The following is a 17,172-nucleotide window of genomic DNA, read 5'->3' as shown; positions in this document are numbered from 1 at the left end:
ATAGCATGATGTTGAGAAATGGTATCAGGAACACTGCTGAATCTCCAAAACAGTAAACACAAAACTAAGTGTCATTGATGCAAAGCACAACAGCAAACTTGAGCATGTGAAAAATAGCTCCCCTTGTGGGGCTGTTCCTAATCCTGATTGAGTATGTGAATGACTAGTTCAGTGTGTGGGTGAGTTAGAGAATGACTTAAAAGCCAATTCCATGAGCTCATTCGCATCTAAAATCTGCATGTCCACTTTTGTAGAATCTCCAATGCTCATTTTGATTGTAGTTTGCCCTTTTCAATATCTAAATAATTTCCCTTAATATTGTAGACACATCGGCCTGAACAATCTCACTCCACATCTATTTTATTTTCTCAGTAACTGCTCCACGTTCTTTCAGACCCACAGTGTTCATCTGTCTTATTGCAGAGGAAGGACATGATCATTCTGTTGCTCTAGCAGGTCTGAGGCTTGAGTGTTATTTTCTGGTCTTTTTATGATTCTTTCTTTCTTCAGACACTGAATAATACATGCAGAGTATTGATCAACAGGGCGCCAGTCCACTGCAGGGCACCACACGCCTACGAACATGTTTTTGGATTGATGGAGGAAACCAACGCAGATACAGTGAGAATACGCCACACACCTCACAGACCCTGGAGCTGTGTAGTAGTGACACTTCCTGTTGTAACACCACTGTGTTGTCCACCTGGAACTTATACATTATTGGACTCGCCAAAACAGTAAATAATCCCCCGGAAATTTCCCACTGATTGACTCCTCTGACTGCCAACATATTTCAGCTTGGTCATTACGGCTGATGGCATCCTCGCTCTTCACTGTCAACTCCCTAATAGCTTCCAGTGGACTTGGTTGTCTGAAAAAACACCACTATAGCTTCATATATCAACTGTTGGGCAGTTACTGCCATATTTTATATTCCATCCCCCTTAAAAAGATTATAAAGCTCACAGTTCGGAATATGAGCAGAGAGAATTTACAGTGTTGACAAGGAAAAATGCACTATATCTGTCAACATCCTCATCTCTGAACAAATCAAATACTCCAATGTTCTGAGAACGACTGTCTACAGCTTACTGTCACTGTCTAAAAACTCATCTAAAACTATTCTTGCCAGAGATGGAACCACAAGGGAACACAGTTCTTGGGTCTTTTGCTTTGGTGAAAATAATAGAGGATGAACCAACACAGCATCGTTCTCCCTTTGGTTAACAGCTCTGTTCTGAAATAACGGTTTCGGCACCTGTGCCTTTAAAACATGAGCCACACTTCACCCACCCCTGAGTTCACAGTAGAAAAAAGCAAGGCACAGAAGCACTTGCTTATATTGCTCTCATTTCTTGATTTAATTCACAATTTCTCTGATTTATCTTTCATTTTCAACATTTCTGAACAGTACTTATTTCCCCACTCATTTTCACTGTTGTACTCATTTCTTGGCTCTCGTTTTCAAGGTCAGTGCTAGGTTCTCTTATTTCTTAGTTATGTACATGTATAAAGGTTATATATCTGTTTTGTGATTAGTGAGTATTTAAGCAGCAGTCTTCGTTTTAAACCAATAAGCCTCCAGTAATTCTGAACATTATCTCTATCTCCAGTACAATCCAGTATGGGTACAACAAAGTCAGTCATGGATTAAATTAAAAAGGAAAGCTCACTAAAGAGGAACTGTTTAAAATTCCAGGGACATCTTCACAGTTGAAACATTATGACCTGGTCATTACATCAGATAAAAAAGTGCACTGGTCACATTTGGTGTAGAGCTTGTAATAGTATTTTGAGCTGGTAGCAAGAGGACTGTTACATTGTTCCTTCATTTACATTGGTTCAGCTGTTCCGTACACAGATTAATGTCTGAGTTCTGTCAAGTGTCAGCTACATCAACAGGTTGTCTTTCTATTGAGAAGATGGGTGTATTCTGATATATGATTGCCTGTAAATATAAATGGTAGGTGTGTCTAACGGAGTGGACAGTGATTGGACACCGTGTTTTAAACTCCAGCAGCAACGCTGTGTCTGATCCACTTGCACAAGCACAACAGACACAACAAACCACCACCACCTAAATCATTCCTGCTCTTTGATGGTCCTCTGAGGGTCCTGACCAGTGAAGATCCCAAAAAAACAGAAGGACTAGAGTCTGTAATGACTCCTGTATCGTCAGAGGAGCTGATAGTGGACAATGAATTTTGAATCCAGTGGCTGTTCAGTGTAGAACGAACTAGTGCAAATTTCAATGCTGATATGTATTTGTTGTCTTTGTTTTTACAAGTGGTTTTTAATTCTCAGTGTTTAATTGCACTAATTGCATAGATACACATTGCATAGATTCTTCTGAATTGGTGCATCACCACTCCAGAGAACAGTTCCACTGCCCTGCAGCCCAGAGCTGATGGGCTTCACACCTCTCTAGATGATGCTTGGCACTGGTCATAATGACCTTAGGCTCTAAGGTACACCGTAATGGCAATGCTTTTCAATGGACTTTGTTCTGTTAAATGCCTGTGTCAGCAATGGGTGCCCATTAAAGTAGCTGAAATTGTTAATTGACAGAGATATCAACACACTTTCTGATCTACAGCACAATGTGTTTCTGTGACTGTTGCATTTAGTCTTTAAACAGGTCCACTCTGAAAATCCATAGCCTGTAAAAAGTAACGACAGACGAGGATGGTAAGCTCCCTCCATTGGCGGCTGTTGACTTGGGTGACATTGTGTATTCAGCATGGGGTCGGGATTTTATAGATTCATATAACAGTCTATAAAAAAAATCTATAATAAAAAACTTCTTCAATAGCTCGGCAGGACATTGCGGGAGCAGCGTGGGTGTGAGTGGGAGAGGCCTGGAGTGCATTAAGGGATTGTGTGAGGAGATTTGACATGCTCTTAATGGGGCTGCTGGGTGCTGTCTGGTGCTGAGTGGTCTAAGAGGAGGACACTTGGAACAAAACGTTTAGGGAAACAGTGCGGAGGCACTGTTGACTTGTGCCGTTTTTACGTGTGCTTTGGGCTTTGGCGGATCGCAGATGTAATTTGTCTGCTTTTCATAATGTGTGAGTGTGCCAAAGTGATTTGGGATGGAATGGGTGGTAGCGGCAGAAATGGAAGTGCATGGCAGAAAAAGTGGCAAACATGCAGCACCAACTGGGTCCATAAGAGGGTGCCAAATCCAGTTGTATATAATGCAGTGTATTATTTGTATAAAGAAATGAATTGCAGATACGGAGCACAAATAAGATTTTCTGTCAATGCAGAATCGTGGTTTTCTTTGCTAGATATTTAATAATTCAAAAAGTGCTTGAGCTAAATAGCTAAGCAATTACGGTGTACTACTTTAGTGTATACTATGTTCCAAGTGGCCTGCTGACCTGCTGTTTTCATTTGGGACAGTGATTTCTTCTGTGTGGTGGACAAACCTCACTGTACTTGCCTTGGAGACATTCTGAGACAACCTACTTCTAAAGGCTTAGGTGGAAATACACACACACACACACACACACACAATAACCGTAACCTTGCACTACCTTAAAAACATTGCCACCTTAAAATGTAATGATTTAATTCTCCATTATGACAAATCCCCACAATGAACTATATATCTGGTACACACACACACGTCTGAGAATAACCTGCACAGAGGGTAAGGACGTGATCATAAAAGGCCCACAGCTAGCACAGTCACGCAGCCAGTTACTTTAAATAGGTGTTCCCTGTGTTTTTTGACTGGTGTCTCATGGGGCTTAAGCGGACATAAACACATCAGGCATAGCCAGAGTCCCTGCAAGCAAGATCCATGTCCCAGAGACATTGCTGGAGTAATAATAACAACCATTAGCGATCACGCTGCTTGAGCTAATGCTGCTTTGTCAGGTGCTGCTTTTCTCTGAGAAGCAACTCTTTCACTCTACATCCGCATTCGCTTGGTTCGTGTGAGATCAAAACAACAATGAGATTGTGAAGCAGTGGTTGAGGCTAATACGCTAGCTAGTGTCTGTCTGTTGTGTCCCACAGCACTAGCCCCTTTCAGATCCCTTTCCAAATAAACAAAGCATTGAATTAAGGCTCGGTTTTGTCATTCATATTGTTCTGCTTGCTCCATGACACTTGTTTATAGCGGCAACAGAAAATCATAAGAAAATATAAATGAGCTAACAGGGCAACTCTAAAATCACAAGCTTAGGGAAGAATAGACACACACAGTGCAGGGAAAATACAAGCTGGTGTTTGTGTGCCGGGGTAAATGTCAGCTGGTGTTTGTGGATGAAAGCAGGTGGGGTACAGCCACATCGGACTTGCACTGCCATTTCCACTTCCTGCAAGGCAGCAGAGGGAAACCCTCACAGCGCACATCAAAGCTCATTCCACCCCCTGCCCATGGGTGAGCCTCTGTGTGTGTATGTGTGAGCCCCTCAGAGAAATAGGCAGGTGCATATGAGTGTGACTCAGTGGGACATCACAATGTTGAGGGGGGGGGGGGGATTAGATATATTAGATACAGCATGTTTAGTGGTTTAATTTTGTTACATTCAGTAAAATAAACAAGAATTTATTTCTTTGTACAGAATGCTCCCCATATATCAGCTATGTCTCTTCAAGTCTCAAAATGATACCAAGCTAAGGAGAGGAATTGCTAGCACGTGTCTGCTTCCAGAGCGAAGAACCACTGCATTAAACCATTGCTAATGGAATTCAACACACTTGGAGGAGAACACTGCTCAAAACTGGACACCGACACTGGTTGACATCACACAAAATAATGGGGGGAAAATGTATATTTCATTGTGTGTGTGTGTGTCTATGTGGCGGTGTATGCATTCCCCTCCACGTTTAGAATCCTGGCCCTCCAGAGAGTCTATAGTGTTTATGAATGTGTGAGAGTGGATGATTCATGTGTGAGTGTGTGAATGTGTGTGTGTGTGTGGGTGTCTGTCCAGAAATATAAGGCTTTGTATTATCTGTTTGTGTGCATCTCCTGTGTGTGTGGAAGTGTGAACGCTGGCAGCTGTGTGGATTCTCAGGAGCCTGAAGATACAAAAGCAATTCGCCTTGACACTTTTGTCGTCATAACCAGATGCTGGGGGCATAACGTGGATGACAGATCAACAAGTGCAACTGGGAAAAAAAGCAATTTCACAAGATGTCACTTCATAACATGGACATGCAATTGACATATGTATGAGTTTAAAATGTGTCCTTGCATAGCTACGGTTGCTAGGTTGGTAGCTATTTTTATTTTTTTTAGTTTTAATAAATGTCAGGCTGCATTTTGAACTAGATTTTTTACTCACTCATATTTAGCAGGAAACAGATTGTCCACAAGGGTGTGCTATACTTCAAATACCATTTACATTATTGTCACAGTGGATCTGTGTTTTCTGGAGCTCTTCTAATATCTTTGGGATGAGTTGGAGTGGTGCCCCCACATCAGTACCTGACCTCAGTAATGCTGTTGTGGTTCAATGCAATGCAAAGTGTTTCAACATTCAATAAGCAACGTTGGCTGTATATGAGTGTTTGCGATGCCTGTTCCCAACAGCCCTAAATGGATATAACATTCGCACTGTATCTTTTACCACTTAAAAATATTATGGGTAATATTCTAAGGCCTTTAATTTCTCCTTACTTCATTTAGTTGTATAATTTGAGCTAACAGTAACACAGAATAAATCATAATTTAATTACGATGGCTCAAATGAGTAGAGGAAATGATTTCCCACAAAACAGATTGAGTGAAATAAGCAAATTAGGTTTAAATTGTACACAAAACCTCAACTTGAGCTGGGCACCACCCTCTCTGTGTTGAAAAATGCACAATTGGAAGTGGAGAACTAGTGCGTGTGATCAGTTCGGCAACAGTGTGGGAGGGAGCATCAATATGAACCATTTATGCTAAACATGGACAGGTGCAGTCAAGCAAGGTGACCTATGCCCAAGGAAAGATGCTCTGAGAAAGTCCGGTGCAGAGTAGCCACCACGTGCTGTTCCTCCTCCAGTGCCTAAACCTGCCAGCTCCGAGAGGCTCATTCCTTCTACTCTGCTACGTCATCAGGGAGAGCTGCTTCAGAACCAGTGACAATGAGATGGATGGGTTCTCTGATACTGACAGCATGGAGCATGTAATCTTGATGGGTCTACAGTCAAGAAAGCACTGCCCAACTTTGACATTGTAGTGGGTGAAAACATCAGCTGAAGGTTCAACTCCTTACTCGTACTTGGCTTTACTACGTTTATTGGACATGTGTCGTAGCTGAAGTTAGCTGTATATATTCTACGTTAAAGGGGAACTGGCACTAGAATGAAACTGCTGAGTCATTTAATATGAAGTGGAAGTTTCTATTGAACATCTTAGGCACCAGAATGATTTATGTTTCTACTTATTGTCAGCTTTTTACATTATTTTTGTTTCTGAATTAATTCTGTCCTGATTTTTGGTGGGGTCTATGTGAGAGGTCAAGAAGGCCTTGCACACACCTGAATGGGCAGCACGATGAGTGCCACACAGATCATGATGACCACCAGGAGCTGAGAGGGCCAGATCTGCGGCGTGACGTCCCCGAAGCCCACCGTGGAGAAAGTGACCACACAGAAATACAGCGAGTCAAACAGGGTCAGGTTATTCCCCGCTCGCTCCAGGTGCTGTATACCACAGATACTGAAAGAGAGGGAGAGAGGGGGGGGGGTTAATCCAAGTAATTATTAGTAATATGGATCTGAACTTTAAAATGAAAAGGCTTCAAGGGATTTGCATGCTTGTGTGTGTATGTGTGTGTGTGTTTGTTCAGTGATCATGAGGTATATAAGATTTAACACTGTGCTGTCAATGATGGAAAGGCCACAACCCCCTCTCCCCACATACACGTGTAAATTTGTCTCCATGGTTTCAGAAGACATTACACCGATTACCATTCATTTCATGTGGACCCTAACCTTAACCATAATTACTACTGGCCTGATCCCAACCTAAACCCTGACCCTTAGTCTAATCCTAGTCCTAACACGTTTTCTCATTACAATGTGAAAGTTTTCATTATGGGGATATGCTTCATTATCTCATAATGAAGACCTCTCTCTCTCTCACACACACACACACACACACACACACACTATCCTGGGTCGTGCCTGGAGCAAGGCACTGGTTTGGGCGCCAGTCCTTCACAGGACATCACGCACCTATGGACACATTTGAATAGCCATTTCACCCAGTAACAATAACAATTCCAGAGGAAACCCACACAGACACAGGGAGAACACACCACACTCCTCACAGATAGTTACCCGGAGGAAACCCACGCAGACACAGGGAGAACACACACACACTCCTCACAGACAGTGACCCAAGGCAGGTATTCAGCACACAACCCCAGGATCATGGAGCTGTGTGACAGTGACAATACCAGTGCCCACACACACAAACAGACATGCCAAAATATTATTCTGCATATTTACTCTCTCTCTCTCTCTATGAGTGTGGTCTTTTCAATTTCTCTATGTTTCTTTCCTTTTCTCTCATTCTGTTTATCTGTCTCTCACACATATTTTTTTTTCCCTCCTGCTATCGCTGCTTCTCCCTAGTGGCCGCCCCTCCACACACACCCCACCCCCTCTTTCTGGCACGACTGCTTTTCAGGAACTGTTGCCAAAGGAACTGTTAAAAAGGTAATAACAATTACAAAGAAAACATTATTAATAGGGAAACATTATGAGCAACGACCCCCTTTATCCCACATCAACTCGCTCTCTCACCAGGTGAAGATGAGGCAGAGGAGGGTGCTGATGAGGATGAGCACCTGGTTGAACATGGCTGAATGCGTGCGCTGGATGGCTCTGTGCAGGTCGTTCTGAAACACACACACACACACACACACACACACACACACATTATATATGTTTTTCTTAGAATCTGGGATCATTTGAAGGGATCTTGAATGGATCATTTCAATGAAGGTTCTGAGATTTCCATGTCATAATTTCCTTGGAATCTTGATCATTTTCCTGGAAAGCGCGGGGGCTCTGTGTTTCTAATTTGGAATCATTTTAGTGAACAGTAGAAAGGACTGGACCTGAAGCACCTATGTCTCTGAACTTCCAAAATACAGTCCCAAACGCAACATGTTGGATAACTTTCTTAGAATTCTGGGATCATCACAGATCACAGGTGAAGAAGGGTCAGGAGCAGGAAGCGTAAATGCCAGAAAAGCCTCCAGAAATCACTTCAGTTCAGAAGGGGGCTTAGAGAGGCTTAGAGAACGAGCGAAATTAGAGAGAGAATGAGAGGGTGCTGAATGAAAGGACACAGTTATGAGCTAATAACATTTTTTTAAAGGCGTTACCAGCCGCTGATATTTCATTATAAGGATTACAGACTCCAGAGCTTTCAGAATCGTCACCACTGTTTCCCTTCTTCACAGGCAGAGGTTCTGCCTGCAATCAGAATCATTTCAAAAGATAAACTAGCCTTGAATCCACAGCTATGATTTCAGCTGGAGTTCACGCTAATGTGTCTAATTGCAATTAGTCTCACGCTGTTCGGACTCTGCATCAGTTTTACTAATTTGCACCTTTGTGCCTGTAGAGGCCCACTGCTGCCTTTTTCCCCCTGAACTAAAACAAGTAAAACAGGCAGAGACAGAGACAGAGACAAACCATACAGCATTTGATTGTCTTACGATCATGTTCTCCAGTGCGTGCTTGGCCAGCCAGCAGTTCAGAAAGACAGGGATGAAGAGGTTCCGGAGAGAGGGCAAAATCACCTGCAGAAAAAAAAATAAAATAGAAAACCCCATTTTAAAAGAACTATAATTACATAATAACATCCCTCTGTGGTGCTACAAGGCAGGTGGACCTCATAAAGTGTTCCACCTGCTCATTCAACATAAAATCAAGAGGATTATTCATTGTTTTTTTCCTCGTTTGGTGCAGTAACAGCTTGTACTTCTCTGGAAACTTTTTACTGACGTTAGATCGTTTCAGTGAGGATTTGTTTGCAATCTTGAAACTTGACGTTGATCCCAAACACCACTCCAAACTCATCCCTAATGTAATTATTCAGACTTTAGACTCCTAGTAACATCCCGGCTAATACAGACAACAGAGATAAGCTGAGTGAGTTCACGGCGATGCAAGGTGCCCTTCTGAATGTGTAGTAAAACCAACTGTAACATCTCTAAAATAAAATATATGATAAGATCCCTTTATTGTCATCGCACATGTACAGTGAAATTGAGAAAGCAATCCAACAGTGCTTTACACACACACACACACACACACAAATAGAGTACGTAAGTATGTACTAAAACATAAGACTATAAATTGCAGAATTAAGAAAACAACGGTATATACATAAACAAGTGAGGTAGCAGTTGATTATTGCACATTACCTGGGTAGTTAATAGTTAATAATAATTATTCTGAGGAATGAAAAGGCTTTTGGGATTTCCAGGCTTTTGTCTACAGGTCCCTTAAAGCCGTTCATTAATGGAAGGAAAACTGACAGTGGCACAACTTGCCCTTTTCCATCTGCTGATAGGGGAGTCACAGAATAAGCATGTGCACACTACACTCGGGCTGCTGGATCATTTTCATTTTAATAGTCATTTAAGGAAATTTAGACCATTTTCTATTGGATCATTCATTGAGAAAGAATAGAAAAATGGAGATACGAGGTGCTCCAACAACAACCTACTGCAATTCAGAATCTGCTCATTACGTATGAAAATAAATGTCCAAAAAATACAGAACAAATTCATTAGCAAAAACATTAGCAAAGCTCTGTCTCGGTGTGGTCAGGCAGAAGTGGACTGTGCTGCTTGACACTTACAGTGATAACGAAGGGGACGGCACTGATCATCTCCAGGATGAATGGAACGCGTAACACTTGCTCCCACACGTTGCCCTGGAAACATAAGGAGAAGCTCGGGGTCAGTGCCTTTGAGCCCCTGACAGACAGACAACCCTTTGAGAAAGAAGGGGGAAACACCTGCTGAACACCTACAACAGGTTACACCCATAATCAAATGAACGTTAATTATGAACAGGGTTAGGAAACCTGCGGCCCTCTGCTCCAATATTCTCATTGGTAACTTGTTTTGGTTTCTTCTATATTTATTAATTCATGCATTCATTTTCCACACGGACACTTTTAATAACCAACCCACTCAAAGAATGTATTGACGAACCCCTGGAGGAAACCCACGCAGATACAGGGAGAACACACCGTACTTCTCACAGACGCAGACACCTGAGGAAGGGTTTGAATCCAAAGCTCCCAGACGAAACGCAGCCACCTGATTCCCCCCCCCCGCCCCGCCCTACGAACACTGGATATTATGCATTTAAAATGCGCATTTTCTAAAGATCCAACCAGCTGCAAGAACTAAGACTGTAGTTTCATCCAGTAGCTGCCTCTCTGGCATCAAAAAGACCTAGTCAACAGAAATGTCTAAGCAAAGAAAAGCCCACAACCAGTGTTTGGTCTTCAAAGGAAAATGGAAAACCAATTATTGTTGGAAGTGAAAGGAAAGACGTTGTGTTTGGTTTGAGGAGAAACTCAGACTCATCGTCCTTAAGAAAAGGCATCACACCACTCTAATAGGAAAGGTACAAGCAGAGAAAATGAAGGCGCTTAGGTATAAGCTGACTTTACAGAGCAGCTGGTAAATCGGAGCTGGACAGTGTGACGGATTTGGCGAGAGAAACTATAGGCGAGTCTGTGGAGGAGTATTATGTCCACATTGGCCGAAGTATCAAGAGTGCTCGTGAACCATTTTGTGCTCACACTGTTAATAACTGCACTGTTAATAACTCTCTCTGCATGCGCTCCTCACAAACTGAGGCTTTTGTAACTGGCTGGAGATGTGTGTGTGTTTCTACTGTCCCTGTTTCTATTGCTCAAAATGAGGTGAAGAGCAACAGTTGAGTAATATTATTCATCCACATCTGTTAACCTTCCTGATTTGCTTAAAACCTATGGCAGTTATAAAAGAGATTCTGACAGGAAATCCATTTTCAGGGTGCTGGATTTTATTTTATTTCATTTTAGTTTGTTTGTCTGTGCGTGCCAATGTGCCATTGAGGTGTCGTATTCAGAATTCTGGTATCATGTGAGCCTAGTCAGGTCAGACGTGGGTAGAGAGGACTTGTTCATTTCAGCCAAAAATCAGAGAGAGAGAGAGAGAGAGAAGAAGAAGCTTGGGGGTAGCGGACTCCATTAATCACAGGGAGGATCTGCGGCTGACTTCAAAAGCAGGCGTAAAACTCAAAGGCTCTGAAAAGGAAGAGCATGCCTCCTGCTCTGTTCCCCCACTTACGTGGCCAGCACAAGAGCTCTCAGAAAACAAAGAGCTGATTGGTACACACGTCTCTGTCTCTTTCTGTCTCCTATCTGGTCTCTCCTGCCTCCTCCTCCTTTCTCTTTTATTGTGTGTTCATCCCCTGACGAAAGTCAAGCTAAGCTAAGCTAATGCCCCACACTTAGAGGAACCCCCAAATAGACTCTACTCTACCAAGAATCCCCCTCTTAAGGAGAAAGCCCACCTCCATTTCGAAGGGCATTGTGTGTTGAGGTAAGAGCTTCAGGAAGTGACAATTAGAAGCCATTAGCCGTCATTAAATATTTGGCACCCAACGCAGATAACAATGAATGTTTGGCCCAAATGTTAGTGTGACCAGACGTCCTCTTTTACCCGGACATGTCCTCTTTTTTAGACTTAAAAAAATGTCCGGGCTGAATTTCACAAACGTCTTTGATTTTGTTTTTCTAGAGCTTACATAGAACTTCGAAAAGCATTTTGTTCGCAAACTAGTCCCGCCCTCCCCTACTCCGATTGGTTCGCTTGAGTGAGAAGGGGGCGTGGTGAAGTAGCCTAAAATCTTCTGATTGGACGGTCTGACTGTAGAGCTACCGTTATTGGTCGATAACCTTCTCTGTAAACATTTAATTGGTCAGTCTGCACGTCAGTAGTCCTTGTTTACGTCAGGCAAAGCTCATGTACCTGCCCTCATCTCGAGCAGCTATGCCGAAACGTAAATGTAAGCTCTCGGATGAATTAAAAAAGAAAAAACCCATGTTTTGTGTAGGAAATAAAGGTGTAAGGACCTAAAAGCACACATAGATTCAGCTAAACATACAACGGCAGTGAGGGGCGTGACCTCATCCCCCCTCCCCCCAAGACGTGTCCCCTTTTTCACCATCTCAGATCTGGTTACCCTACCAAATGTGGCACATCAGCAGTTCTCTTTTGGTCCACATTTGACCTTGAATTGTGGCTTTGACTCAGAGTGAGCCTGTCTGTCTGAACACAGCACTATAACAGTGTCCTCCTCCAAGTGTGCTGAGCCTGGTGATATCATAATTTGGAGAGATATGGTGTGTTCTCCCTGTGTCTGCGTGGGTTTCCTCCGGGTGCTCCGGTTTCCTCCCACAGTCCAAAAACACACGTTGGTAGGTGGATTGGCGACTCAAAAAGTGTCCGTAGGTGTGAGTGTGTGTTGACCTGTGAAGGACTGGCGCCCCCTCCAGGGTGTATTCCTGCCTTGCGCCCAATGATTCCAGGTAGGCTCTGGACCCACCGCGACCCTGAACTGGATAAGCGCTTACAGATGATGAATGAATAAGAATAGGTTTTAAACATGAACACAACGGCCAGCAATGGGTCATATTTTACTTCTTTTTGAACATGATAACACAGCCGTGACATACTTTGGTCAAAAGAATCAGTCCCCACAGTGTTCTCCCCCTGAACAGCCCTGTTCTGAATGTGCAGTTTCAGCGCCAGTACCTTAGATTAGGAGCAGGAACAAGTCTAAAACCTCTGCACTCTACGTAAGACACAGAACAAAATCAAAACTACTTGTTTTATGTTTTAGACTCATGCAGCCCACACAAAAGTGACTGGGTTGTTTTAAATCACAGTGTGTGGGTTGGTAGAAGCTCCAGATCCCAAGAACAATGTGCTAATGCACTAAGAAACTGTTCCTTTTTTTCATATAATATGTCCCCTTTAAGGGTCTGATATGAAAGGAAAGACTGCAAAGTGGTACAGGTTGTGAATGTGCTAGCGTGCTAATTAGCTATTTGTGTTAATAAAGTGAAATTGATTATTCATGGTACCAGAGTGGGTAGAGCAGGTGTTATATTGGTTTACAGCAGCAGGGATTCCGGTGCCTTCAAGGATTTCAGAAAGAAACGATCTGAATTTTTTCTGCATCTAAATAGATACCTATCAAGCAATCTCTCCCCAGGACAGGAGCTAAACTGACAGTCTAGTGTGCCCATTTAGCCATCCTAATTAATAGACAGCAGTGGATACAACCAATCATAGATTTATTTAAAGTGAACTGGACATAATCTGTAAAAAAAAAAAAACACTAGACATTCTGTAGATTGTGGATGTATCTCTGTCAGTGAATACAAGCTGCAGCCTGACCAGGCCGCTGTCAGCCAATGAAAATTTAAATATACAATTTTAAATATACAAATTAAATTTAATATACAATGGCTAAATATAGGTTAATGTGAATGTGCTGTTAGCTTTCCACTAACATAATATTGGAATGCTATTAGTGGTGCTAGCAGAATTATCAATGTAATAGAGGTGTTACACGGTGGCGCAGCAGGTAGTGTCGCAGTCACACAGCTCCAGGGGCCTGAAGGTTGTGGGTTCGATTCCTGCTCCGGGTGACTGTCTGTGAGGTGTGTTCTCCCTGTGTCTGCGTGGGTTTCCTCCGGGTGCTCTGGTTACCTCCCACAATCCAAAAACACACGTTGGTAGGTGGATTGGCGACTCAAAAGTGTCCGTAAGTGTGAGTGTCTGTGTGTTGCCCTGTGAAGGACTGGCGCCCCCTCCAGGGTGTATTCCTGCCTTGCGCCCAATGATTCCAGGTAGGCTCTGGACCACCGCGACCCTGAACTGGATAAGTGGTTACAGATAATGAATAATGATAATGAATAGAGGTGTTATTGTGTCAGGACTGGTGCCCTGTCCAGGGTGTGTTCCGGCCGGCCTTGTGCCTGATTATTCTGGGTAGGGTCCGGACCCACTGGAATCCTCAGCAATATCAAGCAGATATTGAACAATGGATGAATGGTTGAATGTTTGCCAGGTGTAAGCAAATGTTTGGGCCTCCTGTGAATATATTTTTAATACTTTTAAATTTTGGCCAATAACATTTTATCCAGAGCAGCAAAGTGGCAAACCAGTAGTGTCGCTGTCACATAGCTCCTGTGGTTGTGGGTTTGAGCCCTGCCTTGGGTCACTGCCTGTGAGGAATATGGTGTGTTCTCCCTGTGTTCGTGTGGGTTTCTTCTGAGTGCTCTGGTTTCCTCCCACAGTCTAAATAACACATATTGGTAGTTGGACTGTTACTGAAAAATAGGTGAGTGACTGTGCGAGTGTGTGATGAACTGGTGCCCTGTACAAGTGTGTGTTGTGCCCAATAATTTTGGCCACTGTGACCCTGAACAGTATGAAGCAGTTACAGACAATGAATAAATTAATGAATCTTTCATCTGACAACCTCTTTGTTTCCAATCTGTTCAACTCCCCCAAGCAAGTAGACACCATGGACAGACGAATCCGATTTGAAAGTTTCTTCTCTCTATTCGATGTGTCAGCCTGTTTTCAGTTGCCTTTAGAATGAATAAAGGGTGAACTTGTAGTAGGGTGAACATCCAGCGAAGCTGGAGGATGCTGTAGTGTCACTCACCTTGTAACTGAGGTACACCAGCAACATGGTTTCAGAAAAGCTGATGAAGGCCACAAGCACCTGGTGGGAGAGAAAGAGAGAGAGGAAAGAGTGAGATGGGAGAGCAGACAGAGAAAGTGTGGGAGGAAGCAGTAGGTGGACTCGGGCATAATGCCACTTACTGTGAAAGAGATGTCTGGGCCAAGTGGCCAAACAGCAAGAGGACAAAACAACCAGACGCACTCCTCTTCTGTGCTTGTGTGTGTGTGTGTTCTGTAAGTTGGTATGGCTGCCTCTCTAGTCAGGTTTCCATCCAGCTTTCAAATTCAATTCAAATGAATAATTGAAATGACATGTAAATCACACACACACAAACCTGACCTCAGCTTTCCCCAGCCCTTTATACCCATCAGCGCCAGGTGTTTCTCACTGAGCATGTGGCAGTAGGTACTAAGGGCTGGACCCAAGCAAGGGGGGTCATGTGGCTACAGCATGGCCTCAGCCCGTGAGACCTGGGGCTTGGCTCCAAGCTTCACCAGACTTTCCCAGGTGAATTAACAAGGCAGTGAGTGCCCAGCCTTTAACAAGCACCCTCTTTCCCATCTTTGGGGGCTTATGCTCCTCATGGGGAATGAGATAAGCGTACGTCTTAATATTAATTACTTTATTATTCTGATGCCGTTTTTTTTTCATGTTTCCTAGCAAAGGCAGGAAATAACAGTTGCTTTTGATTTTTTTATTGCCTTCCCATTCATTTGCAAGGCCTACCCCAGTAAACAATTAGTCGTTGATTCAACGTTGAAATAACGTAATGACTGCTGTCTAATCAACGTTCTCTTAAGGTTGAAAATGAAAGTTGAAAAGACGTCCAAACACAGACATTAAAAAGACGACTATTAGACGTATTTTGGCCATCCATCGCCGTTATTAATTGGTCCCGAAATAAATTACTCGTATAAAACGCGTTTTGGACGTCCACTGACGTTATCGATTGGTCACCACTTAACTAACTTATATAGATGGATTTTGGACGTCCATTGACGTTTAAAATATGTCCTTGACGGACAGACTACTTTTAGACCTGTTTCGAACGTCCAGGGACGTTCCTTGTTTACTGGGACTCTAATCATGCAATGCTACCACACTGGGAGGGAGAAGGCAGCAGCTTCACTTCAAACTGCAGCTAACAGGAGAAACTGGACAGCCCAACACACTTGGAGGAGACTACTAATTTCCCAACTCTGTAATGCCCCGATTCTCATATTGGATAGCATGCGCTGAGTGACGTCTGAGGCATCCCGACTAACACATAGACAGCCACAACATGCTTATTCACAATTATTTCGTTATTTACGTATTGTGTATTTTCTATGCCACATATCAACACAAACACAGAAATAAGAGGTGGATGGAACCCTGGCTGTTGTAGGGGTGATATCCTGTGCTCTGTTGCATTCATTTTGTCCATGTGTTTGTATCTCCACTGTGAACGATGCTGTGCCGATCTGCTGTGTTTGTGTGTGTAAAAGGAAAAGGTTAATTGTTCTGACCTGTAGTGCCCAGAGCGGCAGAGGCCTGTTCACCCAGATAATGAGGGACCTGGTGTCACGGGGCCGTTATGTGTGGACACAGTGAGACACACAAAGAGAAAACAAAGTGTCAGAAACTCTCTGAATGAGACGAAGACCTGAACATAAACCCTATAACACTCTTAAAGAGACAGAGCGAACTGATATATTTCATGCTGTCCCTCTTGCTGTCGTTTGCTTGTCTTATTCTGGGAAGAATTCTTGCTGGACGTTGGAAGATATCTGTGGGACGTTGATGGCATTCAGGCAAAGGGCATTAATAAGGTCAGGTAGTGATTTTGGAAGATTAGTTCTGGACCACTCTGGACGCTAATTCCAGTCAAGAGAATGCAATACAGGCAGGGGTTATACCTCTTTAGCAGACACTTGGTACTGGGCACGGAGACCATTTTGCGCTATTCTGTAGAGATCATATAAACGGTGTGTGCGCAATAGACTGTCTGTATCCACAGTGGGTGCACCTTAAAATAGCTGGATTCACGACTTTTAAAGCTAAGTGTCAGTTGGTGTAATCAGTGGAAATGCCATAAATGTGAACAAAACACATATATTCTCAGGCACTTTGTTCTAGCTTTAAATGATGGATGAATTCCTTTTTTATGTGCAATCCATTTCTCAGAGTGGCGAGGAACCTCCCCAGACGCCGGCCTGATCGAGAAATGAATGCTGGGCCTTTTTAGAATAGACTCCATCAGCTCGGCAATCGTTTGTCCAAATAAATGAGGTCGTAACAGCGTAACATGCAAACGCTCAGCATGAGGAACAGCTTGGAGGGTTAAAGACTGTGTGAATGCACACACACACACAGAAAGAGACATGTTTTCTTCTCAAACACAGAGAGAGATCCTTGACTAAATACAGCCTGGTTATTTTACTGGAGACCCCT

The 17,172-nt window shown here is 43.1% G+C and overlaps 1 protein-coding gene across 1 annotated transcript in view; it reads right to left on the bottom strand.

Moving 5' to 3' along the window:
- The window catches only part of kcnt2b (potassium sodium-activated channel subfamily T member 2b), a 93,220-nt gene that overhangs the window by 41,519 nt on the left and 34,529 nt on the right, over window positions 1-17,172 (bottom strand). Inside the window, exons 6-11 of the mRNA XM_066673794.1 lie at window positions 16,248-16,296; window positions 14,719-14,778; window positions 9,833-9,907; window positions 8,682-8,765; window positions 7,759-7,853; window positions 6,487-6,667 (exon numbers count right to left, since the gene is read on the bottom strand). Of these exons, the coding sequence (XP_066529891.1) occupies window positions 6,487-6,667; window positions 7,759-7,853; window positions 8,682-8,765; window positions 9,833-9,907; window positions 14,719-14,778; window positions 16,248-16,296 (544 nt within the window). The remainder of the gene's footprint in view (window positions 1-6,486; window positions 6,668-7,758; window positions 7,854-8,681; window positions 8,766-9,832; window positions 9,908-14,718; window positions 14,779-16,247; window positions 16,297-17,172) is intronic.

Source organism: Hoplias malabaricus, chromosome 6 (genome assembly GCF_029633855.1).
Source record: "Hoplias malabaricus isolate fHopMal1 chromosome 6, fHopMal1.hap1, whole genome shotgun sequence".
In the NCBI taxonomy this organism is placed as follows: Eukaryota; Metazoa; Chordata; class Actinopteri; order Characiformes; family Erythrinidae; genus Hoplias; species Hoplias malabaricus.
This window is presented reverse-complemented; position numbering and strand designations above follow the sequence as displayed.